General features: G+C 46.9%; 1 protein-coding gene across 1 annotated transcript in view; it reads left to right on the top strand.

The window, feature by feature from the left end:
- The window catches only part of LOC119853686 (acrosin binding protein), a 73749-nt gene that overhangs the window by 5259 nt on the left and 41068 nt on the right, over positions 1-27422 (top strand). Inside the window, exons 3-5 of the mRNA XM_038397104.2 lie at positions 1559-2033; positions 9434-9646; positions 24347-24441. Of these exons, the coding sequence (XP_038253032.1) occupies positions 1559-2033; positions 9434-9646; positions 24347-24441 (783 nt within the window). The remainder of the gene's footprint in view (positions 1-1558; positions 2034-9433; positions 9647-24346; positions 24442-27422) is intronic.

Here is a 27422-nt window from a genome sequence, read left to right as displayed (position 1 = left end):
TCCAGGGTGCAGGTACAGGATCACGTATCACTCCTCCAGTCCACATGCACCACACTGGGCCTGTTGGTAAATGACACCAAGTCCGCGTTAGTTCCGGTGCAGTGCATAGAGTTCATTGGGGCAATTCTGGACTTGGCATTGGCAAGAGCCTCTCTCCCACTGGACAGATTTGAAACCCAAAGGGAGCTCATCAGCTCAGTCACAAGATTCCCCGTGACCACAGCCAGAGTGTGTCTCTAACTCCTGGGTCATATGTCGGCATGCACATACGTGGTTTGTCATGCCAGACTCAGGATGTGGCCCCTCCAGCTCTGGTTAACCTCAGTATTCTCCCAGTCCAAAGACAGGATGGACAAAGTCTTCACCGTGTCCGAACTGGTGATAGCCTCCCTGCGTTGGTGGTCCTCCCCGAGAAACATGCTCCAAGGGGTCCCGTTCAGGGGCCAACCCCCATCTGTGGAATTGGTGTCCGACATGTCTGACCTGGGGTGGGATGTCCATGTGGGAAACCTCCAGACCTAAGGTCTGTGGTCTACACAGGACCTTGCCCTGCACATAAACTTCAAGGAGCTTAGGGCGGTCCATCTGGCATGCATGGCCTTCCACTCACACCTGGCAGGCAGAGTGGTCAGGGATCTCACAGACAACATGGCCTCGATGTTCTACATCAACAGGCAAGGCGGGGCCTGTTCCTCAGCCCTCTGCCAGGAAGCCCTCAGACTGTGGGACTTCTGCATAGCCCACGACATTTGCCTGGAAGACCACCACTTACCAGGCATCTGGAACTCTTGGATGGATTGACTGAGCTGAGGCTTCTCCTCTCAGCACGAGCGGTCACTGCACCCAGAGGTGATGCACAGGATTTTCCAAACATGGGACACTCCCCAAGTGGACCTGTTCCCAACACAGCAGAAACACCAGTGTCCCTGCTTCTGCTCCAGGGGAGGGTTGGGCTTGGGCGCGATCTCTGATGCCTTCCTTCTGTCCTGGGTTGGGCCAACTTTTCTATGCCTTTCCCCGATTCCACTGATCAGCAAGGTCTTGGAAAAGATAAAAACAGACAGGGTCTGGGTCCTCCTGACCACCCCAACATGGCCCAGGCAACATTGGTACGGGACTCTCATGAGCCTGGCAGTTGCCCTGCCATGGCCATTGCCGTCCTGCCTGGACCTGCTCTCCCAGGACCAAGGTTGCCTCCTCCACCCCAACTTAGCAGCACTCCACCTCACAGCATGGCTGCTCAATCATTAGGTCAGGAGGAGAGGACTTGCTCGGAAGGGGTTCAGCGCATCCTCCTGGAGAGCAGGTGGCCCACCTGACAAAATGGTCTCGGTTTTCTTGGTGGTCCGCTTATCGGGGCATCTTGCTTGTAGCTGCTCTGATCCAGCTTATATTAGACTACCTCCTTCATCTTAGAGCCTAGGGCTTAGCGCCCTCGTCCATCAAGGTGCACTTGGCGGCCATATCGGCCTTCCACCCGCCAGTGCAGGGCCACACTGTGTTCTCTCGTGCCATGACTAGCTGATTCCTTAAGGGTTTGGATCGCCTCTTCCCCTAGGTTAGGCCCCCAGTCCCACAGTGGGATCTGAACTTGGTGCTGGTCAGGTTAACTCCATTTGAACTGCTAGCTACATGCTCCTGGTCACACCTCTTGTGGAAGAGAGTCTTTCTGGTGGTAATCACGTCCGCTAGACGGGTCTCAGAGCTCCGGGCCCTGACCTCCAAACCCCCGTACATAGTGTTCCATAAGGATATGGTCCAGCTCCGACCACATCCTTCATACCTCCCTAAGATGGTCTCCGCCTACCATATGGGCCAGGACATTTTCCTGCCAGTGCTTTGTCCCAAACCCCATGCATCCAGTGAGGAGCACCGCCTCCACATGCTGGATGTGAGACAGGCTCTGGCTTTTTACCTGGAACATACAAAACCGTTCAGAAAGTCTTCGCAACTGTTCATCACCTCAGCTGAACGCATGAGAGGTCGGCCGATCTCCACTCAGTGGCTCTCCAACTGGATCACCTTGTGTATCCGTACTTGTTATGACCTGGCAGGAGTCCCCCCACTGCCAATTGTGAGGGCACACTCAACTAGGGTGCAAGCCTCGTCGGCTGCCTTTCTGGCCCATGTCCCTATTCAGGACATCTGTAGGGCTGCCACATGGTCATCAGTTCACACATTCACCTCACATTATGCAATTGTCTCTCAAACCAGGGAGGATGCCGGGTTCGGCAGGGCTGTGCTCTGTCCTGAGTGTCTGTGAACTCCTACCCACCTCCAACAGATATAGCTTGGAATCACCTGTTGTGGAATGCACATGAGCAATCACTTGAAGAAGAAGAGATAGTTACCTTTTCCGTAACTGGTGTTCTTCGTGATGTGTTGCTCATGTCCATTCCACATCCTGCCCTTCTTCCCCTGTGTCGGAGGTGTCTGACAAGAAGAAACTGAGGGTGGAGGGAGCGTGCAGCGCCCCTTATACCGCACCATGGTGGCGCCACTCCAGGGGTCACTAGGGGCACTCCCCTAAGGGTACTGCTAAGGGAGAAACTTCTGGCACCGGTGCACATGGCAAGCACACACACCTATTGTGGAATGGACATGAGCAACACATCTTGAAGAACACCAGTTACAGAAAAGGTAACTGTCTCTTCCATCACTAGACCAGGGAGATTGGTTCTCTGCACGGGAACTACAAGATACCTATTTCCACATATTGATTCAACCATCTCACTGGAGATTGCTCATATTCATCTTCTGTCAGGATCATTACCAGTACAGAGTGCTGTACTATCTATCTGTGGTAGCAGCTAATCTACGCAAATTATGAATCATGATTTACCCATATTTGGATGATTGCCTTCACAAGGCTTGTTCTGTCGAAGATGCCCTAAGGGCCACTCAAAAGACTATGGAGGTATTCTCACGGTGGGGACTACAACTGAATAATAGAAATCGACCTTGACTCCAGTGCAACACTTGGAGTTTATAGGGGTTTATCTCGATGCAGTGAAGGCCAGAGCCTTCCTCCTGCTACACAGATTCCACAACCTGACCACCTTAATAGATACAGTTCATGCCAGCCCCCAAATGTCAGCCAGAAATTGCCTTCAGCTTCTTGGACTCATGGTAGAGTATGTACATACATGGTATCTCATGTGAGACTACACATGTGCTGTCTCCCAGCATGGCTCAAATTTGTATACACGCTAAACAGGCACAGATTAAACAAGTCACTCTCAATGTCCTCCATGGTTAAAGACTCCCTTGAATGGTGGAAAGACCCAAAGAATGTCTGTGCAGGGATTCCATTTACACTGCCTCCCCCAGCATTGATTCTCACAACAGACACATCTTTAGTGGGCTGGGGAGCTCACCTGAGCAATCACAAAGTTTGGGGGAAATGGTCCCCACAGGATCAACGCTCCATATCAATCTCCTGGAATTTAGGAGTCAGTCAGGAATGCTTGTGCTCTTTTCCTACTGTTAATCAAAGATACACATACGAAGATAATGACAGACGACATAGCGTATATGTTTTACATAAACTGACAAGGGGCGGGATGAGAGCACCATCCCTATGTACAGAAGCAATACAATTATGGAATTGGCAATACTGGGTCAGACCAAAGGTCCATCTAGCCCAGTGTCCTGTCTTCTGACAGTGGCCAATACAATTCACCACAACATTCACATATCAGCCGCTTACCTATCAGGAGCATAGAATATAATAGCGGACATGCTCAGTCTCACACGCTCACAGGATCACGCATGGGAAATGGACTGGACAGTGCTCCACAACATATTCTGCTACTGGGGAACCCCAACAATAGATTTGTTTGCTGCTTATGGGAACAAGAAATGCCCCCGGTACTGCTCCAGAGCCAGTCTGGAGAGAGACTCATAGGGGGATGTTTTTTGTCTTTCAATAGAACAGAGAGCTCCTCTATGTCTTTCCCCCATGTCCACTCATAATGAAGGTCCTACTCAGAGAGAGAGAGAGAACAAAAGTTATACATATAGTTCCCACCCGGCCGAGACAAATGTGGTACCTATATGTAGCTTAGCTAGCAATGTGCCCACCAATTACTCTTCAGCTCCTTCTTCACCTCCTCTCTCAGAATGCTGGACAGATCCATCATCTGAACGTACAGATTCTCTGACTCCAGACTTGACTCCTACATGTTTCCAATGCACAGAGAACTCCTGCTGTGAGGAGCTGAAAAAGGTGCTGTTACGTAGTAGAAAATCAATGACTCATCACACTTGCATATAAAAGTTGAAAAGTTTCCAAATCTGGTATTTTGAAACAAATTACCTTAGCATCCTCTCCCCTCCTGCTAATACTAGACTACATTCTAGACCTCAAGAAGATGGGACTATTAGATCAGTAAAAGTGCACCTTTCAGCCATAAGGGCCTTCCACCACAAGACAGATGGATATTCAATATTTGCTCATCCAATAATGATGAGATTCCTCAAAGGTATGGGTAACTTTATTCCTACAAATCAGATGTCCCTCAGCAACATTGGACTTTAATCTAGTCCTCAAAGGCCTAACAAAACCACCTTTTGAACCCATGGCCACATGTCACTTACTCATCTGTGCATGAAGACAGCATTCCTAGTGGCCATCACCTTGGCTCGGAGGATCATGGAGATAACGGCACTAATGGCATACCCTCCCTTCACAATATTCTTCAAGAATAAGGTCACACTGAGACCACACCCAAAGTTCCCTCCCAAAGTAGCATTGTCTTTCCATATGAACCAGCTCATTCATCTGCCTACTTTCTGCCCAAAGCTTCACAGTGACAACAGAGAAGCAATATTACATACGCTTGATGTGAGGAGAGCTTTGGCATTTTATTTGGCTAGAACAAAGGAGTTTAGGAAATCTCCTAAACTGTTCCTCTCAGTTGCAGACAGATCCAATAGATCCACAATATGAAAACAGTAAGTCTCAAAATGGATTTCAAACTGTATTAACTATTACTATTGTGCCCACAATCTGCAGCCTCCATCTAGAGTCCAAACTCATTCCACGAGATCCATCTCCACTTCTGTAGCATTTATTAACAATGTCCCCATCACAGAAACATGCAGGACAGCAACTTGGGCATCAGCTCATACCTTTGCAGAAAATTATGCAGTTACCCATGACTTCAGCTTCACAGTACTGACATCATTAATAGACTTGATGTTGAAGCCTCACCCCTCCATAAGTAGTACTGCTAGGGAGTCACCTACAGTGGAGAACCCATAGAGACTCTACTTGAAGAAGAAAAAGTTACTCACCCTGTGCAGTAACAATAGTTCTTCAAGATGTGTGTCCCTGTGGGTGCTCCACAACCCGCCTTCCTCCCCTCTACTTTGAAGTTCTCAATAAGGGGCTCTGTGGTAGAGAAGGAACTGGGGGCGGTTCGCCCACGCAACACTAGTTAGGTTCAAGGCAAGGCACAAGACAAGGAAAGCACATGTGCAGGCCAAACAAACACTGCTATCTAAAATCTCTGATCAGAGGTGCAGGGACTCACACACCTACAGTGGAGCATCCATCAGGACACACATCTTGAATCATCCTTTCTGCACAAGGTAAATAACTTTTTCTTTTTTCACAGGATTCCTATCTCATTTAGTACACAGGATTGATATGTTGCAACAGTTCAATATTATCCTCATCATTCAGTTAGTGGCTCCTTCCTTATATACTACACACCATCCAAACCCCACATTCTCTACAGAATTATGTATTTCCTCATGGTCTGTTCTATGGTGCTTATCACTATCTGAGTGCTCCATGAACATGAATTAACTGAGACATGAGAGTACTGTTATGCCCATTTTACAGGTGGGTAAATTGAGGCAGAGACTTGACTCATGCCACATAGTGAGTCAGTGGCAGAGTCAAGATAGGAACTCCTGCCTCTCCCATAGCTGTGCTCATTCCTCTGGATCACACTGCCTTATTGCTGGAAGTACTGAGCAGGTACCCACTGATGTCAGTTGTAGTTGTGTAAGCTCAGCACTTCTAAAAATCAGGTCCCAGGTATCTCAATTCAGGCACATAGAAACTAAGGAATGCACAGTTAGTGGTCTCCTCCAAAAGTTTTGATTTAAGCAACCTACTCAGCATCACATAGGGACCCTGAAGCAGAGAACTGAGTTCTCCTGTATGGCTTCCACTTGCCTTAACCATGAGAACATCCTTTTTCTTCTTGCAATCCCCTGCTTCATTCACTCCATGCCTTCCAACTTCTGTGAAAATTAGGCATACGTTTTATAGACAACCACCTCCTTTGCAACACAACCCTGAATAATTCCCTGAGCTCCATCCCTTCTGTGAACTGAATGTGGCACGGGTCCTGTGGAAATAATCTATAATCATGTAACTAAATCATGTTCTGTACCTAATGCATACAGAATAGAGGGCAGAATTAATTTTTAATAGGCACCTAAATTCTGGAATTTTCTAACTTTCCAGTGCTTGACTTTACCATCTAAGTCATATTTTTCATGTAATTTAAAACAAAAGAGAGCTTAAAAAACCAAAACCCTGTAATTTCCTCGTGGTATGTAGAAGGAGGTTGGTTGTTCTGTTTTTGGAGAGTTTTTATTTGATGGAAAAGGTAAAAAGAATTACATCATATGCAACTGTAACAACTTTGGCATCATCATTAGAACTTGAATCCTAAACCTTTAGTAATAGAGCAAAGCTTGAGTTATAAACTAACTTCATTAGCTGGCAGTAGTATATTGCGTCTAGCTTTGGTCAAAATGAGATTGAGCAACATTTTTATGATTCCTATGTGTGCATCAGTTACCCTTTGTATTTTGCATTGCTACCCAGTGATTGTAGAAGGGTTAAAACTGCTCTTGGGACAGATCAGGAGCAATATGAGTCATTTAACTGCCTGGAACTGTCAGGAATGAATGTGTCATTAAAGGACTAGCTGAAGCCAACCCATATCAATGAAGAATCTGGAAAGACGATAGGAGCCTCAAGGACAGATAAATTAACACCTAAGAATGGGAATCTTCAGACAGCAGAACATGTGAAGTCAGCATGGGTCAGTAGTAGGTGAGTAAGAGTTGGCCTTTGCAGAGACTGAGAAGCTCTCACCTGGGACTTACAGAGGGAGACAGCCACAAATGGACTCCATGGGAGCTTGGCTGCCTAATGCATCCGATGAAGTGAGCTGTAGCTCACGAAAGCTTATGCTCTAATAAATTTGTTAGTCTCTAAGGTGCCACAAGTACTCCTTTTCTTTTTGCGAATACAGACTAACACGGCTGCTACTCTGAAACCTGTGATCAGGATAGACTGTCTTAACCTTTGATTTGCTATGCTAACCTAAGGACTTCCCAATGCTGCGTTCTAGCTGACTAATAAATCCTACTCTGTTTTGAAAAGACTGCCTGGTGTCACTGCAAATACTTGCTGAGGTGCATTGGTCCCTGAAGAGTGCAAAGTCTTCGACCAGGAATCTATCTCAGGTGGACTCCCTGAGCAGAGGTCACAGTGTGAAACAGAAGTGCAGAAGCTCAAAGGCTCAATATTGGAGATATTATGGTTGCATGGCTTATCCTTATGGGATGGTGAAAACTGTTGGGGTTCTGGCACACTGAAGGAGTGCCTCCAAAGGACAGCTTCCAACCTGGAGCACATCTCAGATCCTGTGGATCTGTGACACCACCTCACCTAGGGAGGGAAACAATAGGATTGGGTGTCAGGCCCAGAACCCCTGAACCAGTGACTGATAGGTAGTGCCATTCCTGGAAATGATAAGGAAATTCAGCTAAAATGGAGAGAGAGAGAGAGAGAGAGAGAGAGAGAGAGAGAGAGAGGTTTTAAAATACCTGCAGTGACACCTATTATGGAAAAGGGGACATTTATGGATCTAAATGTTAGCTAGAACATCCCAGTATGTTTTCCCATGAATAATGATACCTTTATAATAATTCCCCTTCTCTAGCCATCACCTGGTTTCTTGCAACATCACCCATCTAGCCCCTATTCACAGCCTGTCATTCAGCCTTTCCTTGATTTCCAGTACATCGGCGTTGGTGGCTTCTCGACAGCTTTCAGTCCTCACCTACCCACCTTCTCTTTTGTTTCTCCCATTTATCTTCCATGCCTTCATCCTATCCTGGATTCCTCATCTCACCTGCCTGTATCCCTCTCTTTCCCCATATCCCTAGTTTGTTTCCCTTCCAGTTCCCATTCTTTCCATGACTGCCCCAAGCCTCTCATCCCCCACAGTAGTTCCAACCTTGCTCCCCTTCACAAATCCTCTCCTTTTTCCTCTCATCTTCCTTGTTCCCCAAATCCTTTCCCCTTTTGGATTTCCTCTTTTCATCTGTGTCCCTCCCTGCCTGCCCTTTGACCCCCTTTTCTGATCATTCCTACATTGCTCTTGATCCCTTTGCCCTCCACCCTCACTGTGGCTCCTCTAGGGTTCTGACTATGAGGTCGCCACATTCTCATTCCGACAGCCTCTATGTTGGCCTTTGAAATGGGAGGAGTTGGTTGGGAGTTGCAGGCACTGGAGTTAAAGAGAAGAAAATGCTGAGGTTCCAGTCTCTGCCTTGGGCCCTCCTGGTGGGTAAGTGACCTGTGTCTGCACCTCACAAGAAACCCTCCCCTCTGATGTCTTGGCTGCCTCTTCCCTATAAGGTGTCACATAAAATCCCTGAGCCCAGGAAATTCTATTGTTGTCCCTGAGTATCCCTGAAGAGAAAGTACCTCTGCCATCTCTCCCCACTGGGAATATACTCCTGGTATCCTTCCCTCATCCCCATGGGAATGGATCTTCAAGATCTTTGCTCTTGAATGACACCAACACAGGGCACAAGATGGCCTCATTGCTGCACATGTACTTTGCCCTTTGTTTTCTTACTGTTATGAAGTCTCAAAACTCCTAGGATGGGACACATGGTTAGGGAATGGGGCGCAAATTCTACAGGATCAGAGCCTGTATTGCTAAGCAGGTTGCAGGGGGGTAGAGCACAGGGCACAGCTGGTGCAAAATGGGTTAAAAGAACTGGCTGACTCAGGGAGATTAAGGAATGGGATAAAACAGCCTTTCACGTGTAGGGCACTGGTTTCAGTGCAGCCCCAGTTCTGGAGGACTGAGTGGTTATGGAATGGGATATGAAGCCTTTTACCTCAAAGGAACCAGCTCCAGACCAGACTCACCCAGATCTGGGGGAAACCAGCTGGCTTGAGGTGTTTGTGTTTCATTTCTAAGGCACCATTGTGGTCCAGCCAACATGGGGAACAGGGGGAACCTCAGGCTGGATGGGCTTGTTGGGCTGATCTAGAGTTTGGGGAAGCAAGTGGAAACATGGGGACTGACAGGTCTATGAAGTGCTTCTTTATGTCCTTGAGTCACTGATGGCTGTACTCATCACTGTCCTGCTTTCTCCACAGGACTTCTGCTCCCCATAGTGCAGCCTGTCTGCAGCAAGTCATCCCCGGTTCCAGGCAGTCCATTGTCTGACAGCGAGTACCAGGTCTTCTTTTCTGCTTTGATGCCCTCCTGGAAGGCAGGTGTAGCCTGCCAGATCCGACGTACTCAAGGGTGCCACGACCCTAAAGTCATCCGGCTGGACCAGTTTGAGAACCACGGCTGGATCCCAGAGGGTACAGAGCGTGTGGGCGTATTAGGGTTGTAACATTTGTGTGTTGTCAGTGCCATGCAGAAACAAGCTCAGCATTACCTCTACTGACTCAACCTTGATCTGGGCAGTGTGGTTCCTACTCGTATAGCCCAGAAAGAGAGACAACTCCTGCCAAATTTGAGTCAACACATAACCTATCCTGTTCTAGCACAACTTTTTAGGCTGCTGGGCCACTCTTACTGATGATTCAATTGTTGACCTGGCCTGACATTCCCAGCCTACAGAACCTGGTTCTTTCAGGCTGTAAAGAACCAGGGACTAGAACCCAGGTCTGCAGAACCTAGAACAGTTGATGTTCCTACAGTGCCACCAGGAGGCCATGTAGAAAGACAGCCAGGGAGCACTGTGGAGAGTAGGCACCACAAGATATCTCCCAAGAGAACCAGAGTGATGGTGCCCTGCAGCCCTCTGATTGGCCAAGCACCCTATTTAACCCCAGAGGTTGCCCCAACAAGTTGCCTGGGCAGCTGTACAGACTTTGGCCTGCTGCAGTGCTAGACTTTGCTTGATCGCCTGTCTCCTATTCCAGCTTGACTCTGATCCTGATGCATGCCTCCTGATTCCAGCCTGGTAACTACCTCTGATCTCCAGTCTCTGACTCTGACCCAGACTCTTGCTTACAGGACCTGGCACTTGCAATTCCTCCAACTCCTGCTTCGTGACTACTGTCCAAAGTGGGTAGACCTCAAAGTCCAGCTGTGACAGGCCAGAGTGTACTTTATACAGGTCCTGCAGAGATCCTGTAGGATGTCTCCTGTCCTGCATGGAGCATGCTTTTCTCCACTGTTTCTGAGGGCTCTGATAGGACCAGCAGTTCTTTGACTTCAACCCAAGGGGTCTCCCATTAGACCTCCTACAGTTGCCAGCATTCTACCAGGACCTGAAAGCTGGTCTCCACAACCAGGTCCTCTGTAGCCACTGAGAGATGAGGACTTTCTCCTGGAGCCCCTCCTGCCCAATCTCCAGCTTCATGTGCTGGTAGTGTTATCTTCAGTTGACCAGAAGTTGGTCCTCAGAATCAAGAGCTTCTGGACTATAGAAGGACACTGGACTAGAAGGGATCTCCTGGATCACTGAGTCCAATCCTCTGCTTTTGCAGGCAACCCTGTCATATATTCCCTTTCATAAGTTACAGCCGGCAGGACTGGGTGGTCCCCACCATGCTTTCACCATGCGTGGGGCTGCCCACTTCACTCAAACTTTCTGTTGTATGCTCTAGGCAGTGAAAGCCACCCTGTCCCCTACCTCTCTCATGTTCCCAAATGGGTCCCCTGAGAAGACTTATCCAACCCACCCTTCTCTCTTAGCTGCTGGAGTCTGTCAGGCCTTGGTCCCATGACAACTTCCCACAGCTGCTCTCCACATATCACCTAAGTCCGCCTCACAGCCATGCCCAGGGGAATTCTTCATATATTGAGTGCTCCATATCATCCATTTCCTTGCTCTTTTGCACTCCCTCCCCCAGGGACCCAAGTGGTGGGACATTCATGCTTGGATGGAAGGCCTCTGGCGGGAAAGCATATATTCCATCCTGGTTCCACCATCCACCAGTGATGTAAGCTGGCAGATCCTCCATGGAGTTGTGAGCATAGGCACATTGCTGCTGCATTTCATGGATTCCTCCAACATCCAACCCTTTGTGGTGAGAGGCTGGGGCAGCAATTTTCCTTTCACCTGTTTATTTTTGCCGACTTGATCTAAGGTCCCACATAGTCCTGGGACCTCCTCCTGGCATTGACTAAGATGGCTGTGGATCAGTCCAGGAACAGGAAGCTTAACAGGAAGGCTCTCTCTGACTGTGGGACCATTTTCCATGTCTTTGTCAATTCACACATCCAGACAGAGTTCTATGTGGATTCTTGGCTCCTCCAGCACTCACTGTTCCTATGACCTTTTAGATACATAGAGTTTAAGGCCAAAAGGGCCCAGCAGGTCATCTAGTCTGAGCTCTGTATATCACAGGCCACCTGCACCACCCAGTATTTGTTCACTAAACCCTACAACCAAAATGAGACCAAAGTATTACAGCCCTTTGAGGGGTCATTGCTCTTCTCTAAGCAGACTGATGACAAGCTGCATAGACTCACCTTCCCCAAATTAAAAGCCGATCTCGCCTCCACAGCCATACTATCCTTCTTTCATGCCTCACAACCAGGACCTAGTGAGAAAAAAGACTGAAGGTTATAGAAGACCAATCCTTTTGTTTTCTGCAGCAGCTCCTAGTTCTTACCGACAGAATGACAGTTCTACGCAAACATTTTAATGTGTTTGTCAAGGACTACCATCTTCCAGAGTGCAAGCCTCTTCTACCCCTTTTTTGCCAACTGGTTATCCCCCTACTTAAATGCTTGGTCCTGCATCACTGAAGACCAGTGGGTCTTAAGTATAGTGGAATTGGGAGACATCCTTCAATTTATTTCTGCACTTTTCACCTCCTTTCCTCATCTCTTTTCAGGGGCCATGCTCAAGAGGAAGTTCTCCTTCAGGAGCTGCAATCTCTCCTCTGGTTGGGAGTCATAGTGGAAGGTCCTCCATTTCACAGCGGAAAGGAATTTTATTCTCAATACTTCCTAATTCTAAAAGCAAAAGGGGGTCGCAGACTCATTCTAGGCTTGCAAGATCACAAGAGATAGCTAAAGAAAATAAAGTTTTGTATGGTCCCTCTGGCTTCTGTTATTCCCTCCCTGGATCCTGGAGAATGGTATGCCACTCTCGACTTAAAGGATGCATATTTGCATGTAGCAAAACATCAAAGCCACAAGAAATTTCTCAGATTTTTAGTCAACCAATGCCACTATCAGTTTGCAGTCTTACCATTTAGCCTGTCTGCAGCCCCACGTGTATTCACAAAGTAGAGGGCAGTGGTGCCAGTGTTCTTCAGAAAATTGGGAATTCAAGTGTTTCCCTGCTTGGATGGTCCAAGCCTGAGGTGATGTCCAACATGACTGTTGTCCAATTCACCTTCAATGTATTAGGGTTGTTCCTCAACAGAGAGAAGTCAATCCTGTCTCTTATACAAGAGACAGAGTTTATAGAATCAGTCTTGGACTCTACGAAAGTCAAGACCTTCCTTCCCCAGTTATGATTGCAGACGATGCTGACCATTACTTTAGACCTGAAGGCCCATCCTACCATGACAAATACCTTAGCAACAAGAAGGTCAGGGAAAGGGTGGGACCCTTACTGAATGGGGGAGGCAACCATTGTTCCCTCTAATTTTTCCCACCCATGTGCGGAATGAATTTTATGTGCACCAATATGGAAGTGATGTCACACAGCACCTTCATGTTGGTGCTCATAACAAAATGCATGTAGTGGGTGTGGGGCCGAGGGGTTCGGAGTGTGGGAGGGGCTCAGGGCTGGGGCAGAGGATTGGGGTGTAGGGGTGTAAGGGCTCTGGCTGGGGGTGAGGGCTCTGGGGTGGGGCTGGGGACGAGGGCTCAGGGCTCAGGGCAAGGGCAGAGGGCTGGGTGCAGGGGGTGAGGGCTCTTGGTGGGGGTGCAGGATTGGGGGTGCAGGAGAGTGCTCAGAGGACTCCACAGCAACAATACCTGGGCTGGGGAGGAGAGGTGAATCTCTCTTCTGCGGCAGCTCTGGGGCTGGGGCTGCAGGATAGGCACCCCCTTCCCCCCCACCCACCCCAGCCCCAGCAGGTCCAGGCCAGAAGAGGGTTGCTCCACCCATGCCTGGGTCCAGGCTGGGCCTCCCCAGTCAGAGCTGAATCCAGGCCGCCCTGGCCATGCCTGGGGCCAGACTGCTCTGGTCTGAGTGCCCCGGTGGCACCTGGGGATGGGCTGCCCCGGACTGCACCACAGCACAGTTGGGACCAAAGGAGTTGGGGATCTGGGCTCAGTGGAGGCCAAGGGATGGGCACCCCAGCCACGGTAGGTCCCCGGGTGGGTTCCCTGAGCATATGCGCAGCACTAAATAGGTGGCTGCGCAGCTTACAGGGAATTTAGGAGGCAACATAGTGACAGATGATGTGGAAAAAGCTGAAGTACTCAAAGCTTTTTTTGCCTCAGTCTTCACAGACAAGGTCAGTTCCCAGACTACTGCACTGGGAAGCACGGTATGGGGAGGAAGTGAGCAGCCCACAATGGTGAAAGAACAGGTTAAGGACTATTTAGAAAAGTTGGACATGCACAAGTGCATGGGGGCGGATGCAATGCATCCGAGGGTGCTGAGGGACTTGGCTGATGTGATTGCAGAGCCATTGGCCATTATCTTTGAAAAGTCATGGCGATCAGGGGAGGTCCCAAACAATTGGAAAAAGGCAAATATAGTACCCGGTGCAACACTATTTAAAAAAGGGAAAAAGGATAAGCTGGGGAACTACAGACCGGTCAGCCTCACCTCTGCCCCCAGGAGCAGGTCCTCAAGTAATCCATTTTGAAGCACTTGGAGGAGAGGAGAGTGATCAGGAACAGTCAACATGGATTCACCAAGGGCAAGTCATGCCTGACCAATCTGATTGCCTTCTATGATGAGCTCTAACTGGCTTTGTGTATACGGGGAAAGGGGTGGACGTGATATACTTTGACTTTAGCAAAGCTTTGGTCTCTCACAGTATTCTTGCTAGCAAGTTAAAAAAGAATTGGCTGAATGGACCATAAGGTGGATAGAAAGCTGGCTAGATCTTCGGGTTCAATGGGTAGTGATCAACAGCTCAATGTCTAGTTGGCACTCGGTATCAAGTGGAGTGCCCCAAGGGTTGGTCCTGGGCCTGGTTTTGTTCAACATCTTCATTAATGATCTGGATAATGGGATGGATTACACCCTCAGTAAGTTTGTGGATGACACTAAACTTGGGGGAGAGGTAGATACACTAGAGGGTAGGGATAGGGTCCAGAGTGACCTAGACAAATTGGAGGATTGGGCCAAAAGAAATCTGATGAGGTTCAACAAGGACAAGTGCAGAGTCCTGCACTTAGGATGGAAGAATCCCTTGCACTGTTACAGGCTGGGGACCAACTGGCTAAGCAGCAGTTCTGCAGAAAAGGTCCAGGGGATTACAGTGGACCAGAAGCTGGATATGAGTCAGCAGTGTGCCCTTGTTGCCAAGAAGGCTAATGGCATATTGGGCTGCAGTAGTAGGAACATTGCGAAGAGTCAGTGAGACTGTGGGACTTTTTGCATTGCCAGCTCAATCCACTCAAAGCCTCTCACCTTCCTGGTGTTCAGAATAATCTGGCAGACCAATTTAAGCAGATTTTTCTCACCACAAATGGTTCCTCCACCCAGATGTTTCCAGGTTCATTTTCCAATGGTGGGGCACTCCCCAAATAGACAAAAGTCAAAAGGAAGTGTCATCAGTTTTTCTCTCGAGCAGGTCACAGCCCAGGGGCTCTCATGGATGCTTTCCTGTTGCCCTGGACAAACAAGCTCCTATACTCATTTCCTCCAGTTCCACTCCTGCCCAGAATTTTATTGAAAATCAAGCAAGAACATGCTCGAGTAAGACTCATAGCTCCAGCATGGCCTCAACAAGACTGACTTTTCATTCTGCTGACCCTCTCAGATAGAGATCAATTGACATTATCATTGGACCCAGACCTGATCTCTCAGGACCATGGTAGCCTCCTCCACCCTAACTTGCAGGGCCTCCACCAGATAGCCTGCATGCTCTGGGACTAACACCTCAGGAGGATGTTTGTTCAAAGGGAGTTCAAGATTTTTTTTTAAATAGTAGGAAACCTTCTACTAGGTATACTTACCTGGTGAAGTGGAAGAGATTCTACATCTGGTCCCAGAAAAAAGGTGTTTCTCCTGTCCTGGCACTGATCCATCATGTGTTGGACTATTTGTAATTCCTGAAACAGGAAGGTCTTGCCATTAGCTACATCGAGGTCCACCTGGAAGCTATCACAGCTTTCCACCTTCCAATTGATATCCACTCACTTTTCTCCAATCCTATGACAGCCAGATTTCTAAAAAGTTTGGACCATTTGCATCAACCTGGACAGTGGGTGAATTACAAGCTCTAGAGTCTGAACCTCTGTCTACAGTCTTCTACAAGAACAAGATATGCCTATGCCCTCATACAAAGTGGTGTCTCTCTTCCTTATTAATCAGGGTCAGGCAAGTTTCTTCCCTCAGCCTCATGTTCACAGGGATGAGGAGAGACTTCACACATTAGCTGTCAGGAGAGCATTGGCATTTTACATGGACAGGAATAAACCATTCCAATCATCTTCACAGTTGGTAATTTATGGCAATTTCAGACTGTCCGGTCTCCTCTCATAGAATCTCCTCTTACATATGGTTTATGCTATGACTTGACTAATGTAACCCCTCCAAACAGAGTAATAGCACATTCAACAAAGGCACATGCAGCCTCTGCAGCCTTTTTGGCCCAAGTGCCTATTCTGGACATTTGCAAAGTAGCAACTTGGTCTTCAGTGCCTACCTTTGCCTCACATTATGCCATTTCTCAGCAGTCTGGAGATAATGCCAGGTTTGGACATATGGTCCTTCAGTCTTAACTCAAATAGACTCAGATCCTACCTCCAAATGGAACTACTCGTGAAGTGGAATGGACACGTGCAGTCATTTAAAGAAGAAGAACCGGTTATTAACGTGTTCTATAACTGTTGTTCTTTGAGATGTGTTGCTTGTGTCCATTGCACGACCCACCCTCTTTCCCCTCTGTGTCGGAGTCTGTCCAATAAGAAAGGAACTAAGGGGGGCTGGGGGCAGTTCTGCCTTTTATGCCATTGCACAGCAGCACAAAACAGCAGGGGGCTCAAGTGCCACCCCAACAAGTGCTGCTGAGGGAAAAATTTCTGACAACTGTGGCACTAGATGTGCACATACCTGAAGTGGAGTGGCCATGTAGGACACATCTTGAAGAACAACAGTTATAGAACAGGTTAGTAACCATATCTGTCAGCACAGCCCCACTATTTGGAGTGGAACAAGGCACCAACAAACAAATAAGCCCTGATTCTTGTTTGCCGGAGTGTGATTGTAACAGAGAGCTAAACAAAATTCTGAAACATGCAGTGGTGTTTACTTTTTAGTTTTGTTTTCTTCTGTGATTGGAGAGATTCTCTGTCAACAGAGTCATTGATGTTTCAGCAAACATCTGATTGGGGGCCTGTGACATTCCCCACACGTCTCCTAGTTATGCCTCTGGAGTTCTTCCTTCCTGTCTGGCCAACCTGACATAATGACTGTTCTGCTGTAGGAGAAGTGTGAAAAACAGGCCACACGCCTTCAACAAGTGGGTGCATAACTGATTGAAAGACTGCTCAAAGATTGGATATCAATGGTTTGCTGTCAAACTGGGATGATGTATCTAGTGTAGTCCCATAGGGGTCATTCCTGGGTCCAGTACTAGTCAATATTTTCATTACGGACTTGGATAATGGAGTGGAGAGTATCATAGGCGCCGACTCCGTGGGTGCTCCGGGGCTGGAGCACCATGGCTGGAGCACCCACAAGGAAAAATTAGTGGGCGCTCTGCACCCACCGGCAGACAAGCTCCCCTCACCCCTCCCCACTTCCTCCTCCTCTGAATGCACCACATCCCCTCTCCTCTACCTACCTCCCAGTGCTTCCTGCTCGGCTGCTGCCAAACAGCTGTTTGGCAGTGTTAGCATGCTCCGGGAGGGAGCAGGAGGAGCAGGAACATGTGCTCAGGGAACAAGGGGGGGAAGAGGCAGGGCCGAGGCAGGGATTTGGGGAAGGAGTTGGAATAGGGGCAGGGAGGGGGTGGAGTTGGGGTGGGGACTTTGGGGAAGCGGTTGGAATGGGGGCAGGACGGGGTGGGAAGAGGTGGGGCAGGGGTAGGGTCTTATGGAAGGGGTGGAGTGGGGGCAGGGATGAGGGCAGAAGGGGTCGAACACGCAAAGGAAAGAGGGGAAGTCGGCGCCTATGGAGAATATGCATATAAAATTTGCAGATGACGCCAAACTAGGAGGGGTTGCAAGCACTTTGGAGGCCAGGATTAGAATTCAAAAGGACCTTGACAAATTGGAGAATTCGTCTGAATTCAGCAAGATGAAATTCAGTGCAAAGACAAGTGCAAAGTACTACACTAAGGAAGAAAGAATCAAATGCACAACTACAAAATGGGAAATAACTGGCTCAGTGGTAGTACTGCTGAAAAGGGACCCGGTAGTTATAGTGGATCACAAATTGGATATGAGTCAATGTGATGCAGTTGTAAAAAAGGCTAATATCATGCTGGGAGTATTAACAGGAGAGTTGCATGTAAGACATGGGAGGTAATTGTCCTGCTCTACTCAGCTCTACTGGTGAGGCCTCAGCTGGAGTACTGTTTCCTGTTCTGGGTGCCACACTTTAGGAAAGATGTGGACAAATTGGAGAGTCCAGAGGAAAGCAACAAAAATGATCAGAGGTTTAGAAAACCTGACCTATGAGGAAAGGTTAAACAACTGTGCATTTGAGTCTTGAGAAAAGAAGACTGAGAGAGGACCTGATAACAGTCTTCAAATATGTTAAGAGCTGTTATACAGAGGACAGTGATCAATTGTTCTCCATGTCCATTGAAGGTAGGACAAGAAATAATGGGGTTAATCTGCAGCAGGGGAGATTTAGGTTAGATATTAGGAAAAACTTTCTACCCATAAGTGTAGTTAAGCTCTGAAACAGATTTCCAAGGGAGAAACCCATCACTGAAGGTTTTTAAGAACAGGTTGGACAAACACCTGACTAGGATGATCTAATTTACGTGATCCTGCCTTAAAGCAGGGGCTGGACTTGATGACCAGCCGAGGTCCCTTCCAGCCCTGCATGTCCATGATTCTATGAGTGTTTGAAGCACTGTGTCTGCAGAAACCACTTACCTGTCACATGAAGGAATTTGGCTTGGGTGATGTGGTCAGGTTCCTCATGAAACTCCTTCTCTATTCTGCATGCTTTCAAATCAGGGGGCTGGATAATTTCCATCCCAAAATACTGAAAGAACTGACTCACAAGACTGTGAGTCTCTAGTAGCAAGGATTTTTAATTAATCTATCTGTTCAGGATAGTAGCATATGACTGGAGAGTAGCTAATGTATCTAAGAAAGAGAAAAAAAGTCATCCAGGCAACTACAGACCTCAATAGCACGCAGGGATTTAGAACAAATTGTGAGGGAAAAAATAAGTAAATTAATGGAGGTAAATGGTCAAAGGGCTTTAATACAACGTGGGTGTAGCAATGGCAGATCATGTCAGACTAACCTGATTTCCTTGTTTGAAAAGATAACTGATTGTTTTGTAGATAAGGAAAGTGCAATAGACCTAATATACCTGGGCTTCAATAAAGCATTTGACAAGGTACCATGTGGGACATTGTTAGTTAAATTAGGGAAGATGGGGATCAGTCCAAGCATTGTAAGGTGGATAGGGAATTGGCTAACGGGGAGAAGGCAACAAGTTGTGCTGAAAGGGGAACTATCGGACTGGAGGAAGGTTACTGGTGGAGTTCCTCAAGGATTGGTCTTGGAACCAATCTTCTTCAATAATGTTATTAATGACTTCGGCCCGAAACACAGGAGAATGCTAATGAAATTTGCTGATGATAAAAAGTTGTGAGGCCTTGTCAATACAGAGGAGGTTCAGAATATTATACAGAAAGATCTGGATGACCTTGAAGACTAGATTGAAAGAAATGGGATATGAAATTCAATAGTACAAAGTGCTTGCACTTAGGGTCTAATAATAAAAATTTCTGCTACAAGTTGGGGACTCATCAGTTGGAAACCACAGAGGAGGAGAGAGACTCGATTATGTGGGTCGATCACAGGATGACTGAGTCACCAGTGTGATGTGGCTGTGAAAAAGGCAAATGTGATCCTAGGTGTATTAGGTGAGACATTTCCAGTAGACATAGGGACTTATTCAGGGCCTGCTTTAGGGATGGGCAAGCTGGGCCACTGCCCAGGGTTTGGTATTCAAGAAGGCACCATGCTGGTGCCTCCCACCCACCTGACCTGCTGACAGCCAGCAAGACTTAGAGGCAGCCAGGCAGACCAACCTGCAGGGGGGCAGATGGACCAGCTAGGTAACTAATCCTAACAAGTCAGAGCAGATTTCATCACTCTGGGACTCAGTTAAGAGAGACCCAGTTATTTTGCAGAGGAGTGGAAGCTGAATTCCCCCACCCTGCCACGCCTGGCTGTTGGACAGACGCTGGTGATTAACCATCTTATAGATATGGAGTGGAAATTTGGAGTGACTGCAGGGAGCAGTGAACTGGAAAAAGTGGGAAGTATCTTCTTACAGTTGACATTGGTGGTTAAAAAAGGAAGCCAAACGGATCATGTGTATGTAGAGTTAACATTGCCGCAGTTCTACAGTTTTCTGCATGAGCTGGAATGAGTCAAAACCAGTTTGGAATGTTTCAGCGGAAACCCCAAGGGACTGCATTTATACCATGGAGGGGTAATTTCTCCTTATGGGCCAACATGTCTGATCTTAACTCTGCAGATTTGTAACATATTAGATGAAGATTGCACAGTTTAATAAACAACACTGTCAAATAAAAAAAACCCTCCTCTGAAGCAGGGATGCCCCTCCTTCCCTGCTCCACTGCCGTCTGCAGCCATCGCTGCTCCTGTCCCCCCCACCTCCTCCCCTCCATGGAGCTGCCCCTGGCCAAGCTCAGACCTGGAGCCTTCCTCCTGGCTGCTGTGCAGGGGGGAGGGGAGAGTGATGTTGGGGTATCCCCCTCCCTCCACCTGTGTACCCAGGCTCTGCTGAGCTGGGGTGGGGGTCGGGGGAGCATGTCTGTGCTGGTGCCTCTGGGTCCAGAGTGGGAGCTGCCAGTGCTGCTGTTCAGGCTTCTGAATGCTCTACTTAAAGAGGAAGTGCACTGACACAGTCACTCAGGCACACACACACTCCCCTCTCTCACGCTCACATTCCTCCCAACAAACACATTGCCCCCCCTCACACACATTCTCTCTCTCTCTCTTCCCTCCCGCACCAAAATTCAGAGTTGGGTGCCCAACCAGCACCAGCCACCCAGCCAGTGCTTAATTTGTGCTGGGGCTGAGCCTTGGCACCTCTTCCAATACAAATTAATCACTGAGGGGGAAGCAGTGGGGCCTGGAGGAGATGGGGGCAAGTTATGGGGGTCAGAGGCAATAGGAGGGAGCTGTGGGGGTAGGGGTGATGGGGTGGGGTGCCCCTGGATGCGTCAAAATACAAGTTCACCCAAGGCACCATTTCACTAAGGTGGGCCCTGATTAATGCCATTGTAATGCCACTGGTCAGACCTCAACTGGAATACTGTGTACAGTTCTGGTCACTCATATTCAGGAAAGATGAATTTAAACTTGAACAGGAGCAGAGATGAGCTACTGTAATGATCAGGGGAATGGAGGGTCTGTCTTATGAGAAGAGACTTTTTGTTTAGCCTAGCAAAAGATGGCTGAGAGGGGATATGATTGTGCTCTATAAATACTTTAGGGGGTAAACACCAGGGAGGGCGAAGAGCTACTTAAGCTAAAGGACAATGTTGGAACAAAAACAGTCTGCCTGGCCCAGGACTCCCCAAGATGGATTTGGCTGAAAGTCACTGAATTCTGTGCTAACAAGTTCTGTTCTACGCTGTGTTCCTGTTGACTAATAAACCTTCCATTTTATGCTGACTGAGAGTCACATCTGACTGGAGCATAACGGTGCAGGGCCCTCTGGCTTCCCCAGGAACCCCGCCCAGGCGGACTCATTGTGGGAAGTGCACAGTGTGGAAGGGGATGCTGAACGCTCCAAGGTCAGATCCAGGAAGGTCGAAGCTGTGTAAGTAAGCTTCTTGACCTGGAGACAGTATGCTCAGAGAGAGGAGGCATGCTCCCCCAGAGTCCTGGCTGGCTTCATGCAGAGTAGTTCCAGAGCATCGCCCCGGTGACTCCATGACAGGTGTGGCAGGAATTTGCGTGGATAGTTAACAGATCCCACAAAGCTGCCATATGTCTTGCACATTCTGGGGAGAGGGAATTACTCCAAAATGACTTGGACCATCTCAGGGCCTGATTTTAAGCCCTCTGCTGTTAGAAGTTGTCTGATATACAGCTCAGCTGACAGGCCTGGTCCAATTTTTTTATTATTCAGTTTGAGATCCATAAGAACGGCCATACTGGGTCAGACCAAAGGTCCATCCAGCCCAGTATCCTGTCTACCGACAATGGCCAATGCCAGATGCCCAGAGAGAGTGAACCTAACAGGTAATGATCAAGAGATCTCTCTCCTGCCATCCATCTCCACCCTCTGACAAACAGAAGCTAGGGACACCATTCCTCACCCATCCTGGCTAATAGCCATTAATGGACTTAACCTCCATGAATTTATCCAGTTCTCTTTTAAACCCTGTTATAGTCCTAGCCTTCACAACCTCCTCAGGCAAGGAGTTCCACAGGTTGACTGTGCGTTGAGTGAAGAAGAATTTCCTTTTATTTGTTTTAAAACTGCTACCCATTAATTTCATTTGGTGGCCCCTAGAGTCCAACCCCCTGCTCAAAGCAGGACCAATCCCCAATTTTTGCCCCAGATCCCTAAATGGCCCCCTCAAGGATTGAACTCACAACCCTGGGTTTAGCAGGTCAATGCTCAAACCACTGAGCTATCCCTCTTGCCATAGCATATCCTATCATATCCCCCCTTAGTCTCCTCTTTTCCAAGCTGAAAAGTCCTAGCTTTTTAAAAGTCACTGACGTACTATAAAGCAGTGCTATCAGGGTATGATCATGATCAGCATTAGCCTCTTCAAGGGAGTCTCCATAACCAAATCATCATATGCAATTACATTAACCACCTTGAGTTCCTCTAGCACTTCATGTTTCTGGCACCAGAGATTAAAGCCAACTGTCATTCACAGCCATCCAGATCTGCCCAAAGAGTCCAGAAAGATGTTGAATAGGTGCTTTCTTCGTCAAGTGTTACCAGAGAGAAACCATCTTTAACATCTCAACAGAAAAGAACATTGCCTTTGGCAGGATCCCTTCAGTTGTTGGTAAAAAAAAAATGACAGGAGTGTTGTCCAGGTTTATGGAGGTATAGGCGGTCAGTATGCAGGCAGTTTGCCTGTTTTTTATATAAGTACCATGTTGCTTACCCAGTCTGCCAGTCATCTTACTTTCTTTCAGCCGCCCAGCTCTACCAGTTCGTCAGTCTCTCTTTTAAGTTTCTATCAATGTGACATTTGTCTGAACTGGGTGCCTGGGGTGATGCCTGACAGTTTAGTTCTGCAAACACCTTTTTTTGTTTGCATTTCACTGCCCTAAAGCAGTGGGTGGTGAAGACAAATTCATCTGAGGACACATTGTCACTTCCCACTTACTGTACATTATAGGACTGTTAACCATTATATGGCGCTGTTTGCATTCTTTTACAAAATTATTTATTTCCTTGCAATAAGCACATGTAGCAACATATCCCAGACATTTGCTTTTTTGAAGGTTTCTTCTTCCACAATTCGTGCATTGCTTGTGCTTGTCTTCCTTTGCAGACTGTGGTCTTATTTCTTGTTTTAGCCTGTTTGCCTTTGTTTTCAATGTGGTGTATATCTTCCATTATTTTTAATGCTTTAAATTTTTGTAGCTGTTTCTTTATTTCTTCACTGCTATAGCAGATGTCAACAGCTTGATTAAATTCCAAATCAAGACTGGGGCACAAGGACACCAGAATGAGAGTTGCCCTCACTGTTGGAAAGCGAGTGGCGATTGCTGTGTGGAAGCTGGCGACTCCAAACTGCTACCAGTCAGTTGCGAATCAGTTCGGAGTTGGAAAGTCCACCAGGGGGGTTGCGGTGATGCAAATGTGCAGGGCTATTAGTCACCTCCTGCTATAAAAGACTGTAACTCTTGGTAATGTGCAGGAAATAGTGGATGGTTTTGCAGCAATGGGATTCCCTAACTGCAGCAGAGCGATAGATGATACTCATATCCCCATTTTGGCCCCAGACCATCTTGCGATGGAGTACATCAATAGAAGGGGATACTTCTAGTCCTCTAGGTAACAATACAGCACATAAGGGAAATTGAGGCACACATAGGCTGCATACAAATTTAAAAATGTTATTAAAACTAATGTTGAAAAAATTATATAATACTTAGAAGGAGAAAAGAGTGTCTGCACATCTGAGTATAGTTCTTAGATTATCCACAAATACAAAATTTGTTTTTAAAAGCCATATGATACATAGAGTACATAATCAGCAATAACCCAAATTTAGGCGAATAGATTTAACAATACAGTTTAGATATTAGAATCTGAATACACGGGTACATCACTCATGAAAAGTTGTACAGAGATTTGCTTGTGGAAAGCAAAATATATCGATGAGTGGAGATTGTCCCTCAGTAATTGAGAATTAGGTTGGTTGTCCATTCAGAAAATACAATCCATGAGGCAAGTAAACAATTCCCACTCTGTCACAGAGGTCCAAAGCAGGTGGTCAAAGTAGGCTATAAAATGAGGCACTCCCACAGATTGACATAGGGAGCATATATAGCAGCCAGGAGCTGCATGAGCATTAACTGCACAGAGCTCTCTGTAGTTTAGCTCTAAGGGGTGCTTTGGGTCTCCATGCACATTCAGCATTTTCTTCTACATCGAACAAACAGGTGCCCTTGCCTTAATCTGGTTAATTCACCTGTGGGCAGGGGAGTGAGTTCCCTGTTAATATTGACACCCCTTCTCACCATGTTTCTAGGCCCCGTCTGTTCTGACCTCCCAGATGCCTCATGGTTTCAAACCTTTTGCCAGTTTGCACAGTATCGCTGCTCCAATCGCAAGTACTACACCAAGGTGAGAGGGAGAGGTGGGATTAGAACAATGGCAATGATGGCTTTTTGGGGGGGGATTATCACAGTGGAGCAGAGGGTTTTGGGGGGATTATTGCAGTGAAGGGTATGGGGTTTGGGGGATTATTGCAGGGGAGGGGATTTGGGGGGATTATTGCAGAAAAGGGGTGGGGATTTGGGGGGATTATTGCATTGCAGAGGCAGGGATTTCAGAGTGTGATCAGGGTCCTAGTGGGGATCAGCTGTGGTCACTCAATTAGGGCAGACTGCAAAAAATGGGCAACCAAACCCCAAAAAGCTGGTGGATATTCCAATACTTGGATTTACCAAGACAGCATGAAACAGCTTCTTTATTACTTTATTGGTTACTCAGAAGTCCAAACAACACAGGTCCCTTAAAGTGATCCAGCCTCAGGCCTCCATCCAGGTACCCACGTCAAATATGATGAAAATTTCTGTAAATCTTATTTCATCATATAAAAGAAAAGGTTCTCACAATCCCAAAGGATTGGACACATTACCTCCCAGATTAATGAATGTTCTAGATCTTACCCAAATACACGCTACAGCCAATTCTTATTAACTAAACTAAAATTTATTAAAAAATAAAAGAGAAAGAGTATGGTTAAAACAGGGGTGGCCAACCTGTGGCTCCGGAGCCACACGCGGTTCTTCAGAAGTTAATATGCAGCTCCTTGTATAGGCACCGACTCCAGGGCTGGAGCTATAGGCGCCAACTTTCCAATGTGCCAGGGGGTGCGCCCTGCTCAGCCCCTGGCTCTGCCACAGGCCCTGCTCCCACTCCATCCCTTCCTGTCCCTCCCCTGAGCCTGCCGGGCCCTCACTCCTAACTCCCCCCCTCAGCCTCAAAACAGCTGATTGGGAGGGAGGAGGTGGGGAGCTGATGGGGCTGCTGGTGGGCGGGAGGCCCTGGGAGCGGGCAGGTGGGGAGCTAGTGGGGGGCTGCTGTTGTATTACTGTGGCTCTTTGGCAATGTACATTGGTAAATTCTGGCTCCTTCTCAGGCTTAGGTTGGCCACCCCTGGGTTAAAAGATCAATATACATACAGATATGAGTTCAATTCATTGAGGTTCAGATTCACAGCAGAGATGGTGAGCTTTGTAGTTGCAAAGAATTCCTTTAGAATTCAGTTCATAGGTCATAGTCCAATGTCTAAATCTCATATTCAGGGCATACCAGCATAACTGGGACCTCAGTCTTGCCACTCAAACTTCCCCTGATGAAGTCTAAGTAGATCTGAGATGACAGAATCAGGACTCAAGGATCTTTTATACAATTTCATGTCCTCTTGAATTGGGATTTCCTAGGGGAACAAACTTGGGATTTCCTAGGGGAACAAAAGGTAATTAGGATGACTTTGAAGGAGGTCCATCACCAATACTTAGCTATACGAATTAACATAAGGCCATTTGCTTGTTCCTCCACCATTCACACACATTTCAAAGAGAGATGAATATCCCATGTTTACAATTAATTTAAATGATAGGATGTTCTTTTGACCTCTGAATTATCAGAATACAGCATAGACAGGGACTGTTGATTACATAGTGGACCCTACTCATACATATGTAAATACACAAAAACACAAACATTATCTCCGCACATGTCCTCTGTGGGTTATTTATTTTGCAGGATATTTAACCCTTTCTAGCCATGTGTAACAGGGGGATTATTGCAGTAGAGGATATGGGGATTTGGGGGGATTATTACAATGGAGAGGTGGGGATTTGTGAAGATTATTGCAGTGGAGGTGTCAAGTCTGATTCCCCACTCTGGCACTTGGACTGCAGAAGGTGGTGGCCTGCAAGGACTCTAAAAATTAATACTGGCCACTCCAGGCTTGTATTAGACTCCCAAGGTTATAGCTTTTCTCTGACCTTGGATTGGTAGATGCTGCCACCACCCACGTGCAAAACCTCTTTGAGAACCCAGGAAGGTGCACTTGGGAATTCCTTCCTGTGGGGTACCCTCAAGCCCTTTCACCCCTCCTCTGTGGAAGAGCTAAGAAATAAAAAAAGGAAATCAGCTGTTGCCACCAGCTAATTAAACATTATATGCACAAACCTCTTAGGGGACAAAAATCCAATTCTGTTCTTAAAAAAGGTAAATTTTATTAATTTAAAATAAAAGAGAAGAAAATACATCTGGGACTTAGGCTTTTGCTAGATTTAAAAAAAAAACAATTACAACATTTAAGCATCAAGAATAGCTCTCTCGAAGTCCAGTTTAAAGGTTACACGCAAAACAAAAGCGTCTGGGGTTAGCACAGAGTAATCCACAAGCCATAAAGAAATAAAAGGGATAAACCTAATCGCATCTTCCTAAACATTTCCTGATCTACTTACATGTCTGGAGTTTTAGATGAGTAGTCTCTAGGTATGATACTGATAATGTTTTATAATTGGCCCAAGCTTCTCACAGCATAACTGCTCCCTGTCCGCCTCTTCCCCCAGAACAACAGACAGACAGACAAAAGGGGAGTCTTGTTTCAATTTTAAAAAGTTCTAGTTTTTTTGTTGGAGTATTGCGACTTTTAGGTCTGGTCACTCAATTACAGACATAAAAGTCTCAATACTCCAACAAAAAAACTTCAAAAACAGACTCCAACGAGAAACTGCAGAATTGGAATTAATTTGCAAACTGGACACCATTAAATTAGGCTTGAATAAAGACTGGGAGTGGATGGGTCATTACACAAAGTAAAAACTATTTCCCCATACTAATTTTTCCCCTACTGACACCTTCTTGTCAACTGTTGGAAATGGGCCATCCTGATTATCATTACAAAAGTTTTTTTTCTCCTGCTGATAATAGTCCACCTTAATTGATTAGTCTTTTTATAGTTAGTATGGCAACACCCATTTTTTCATGTTCTCTGTGTATATATATCTTCCAACTGTATTTTCCACTGCATGCATCCAATAAAGTGGATTTTAGCCCATGAAAGCTTATGGCCAAATAAA

The sequence above is a fragment of the Dermochelys coriacea genome, chromosome 1, assembly GCF_009764565.3.
Source record: "Dermochelys coriacea isolate rDerCor1 chromosome 1, rDerCor1.pri.v4, whole genome shotgun sequence".
Classification (NCBI taxonomy): domain Eukaryota; kingdom Metazoa; phylum Chordata; order Testudines; family Dermochelyidae; genus Dermochelys; species Dermochelys coriacea.
This window is presented reverse-complemented; position numbering and strand designations above follow the sequence as displayed.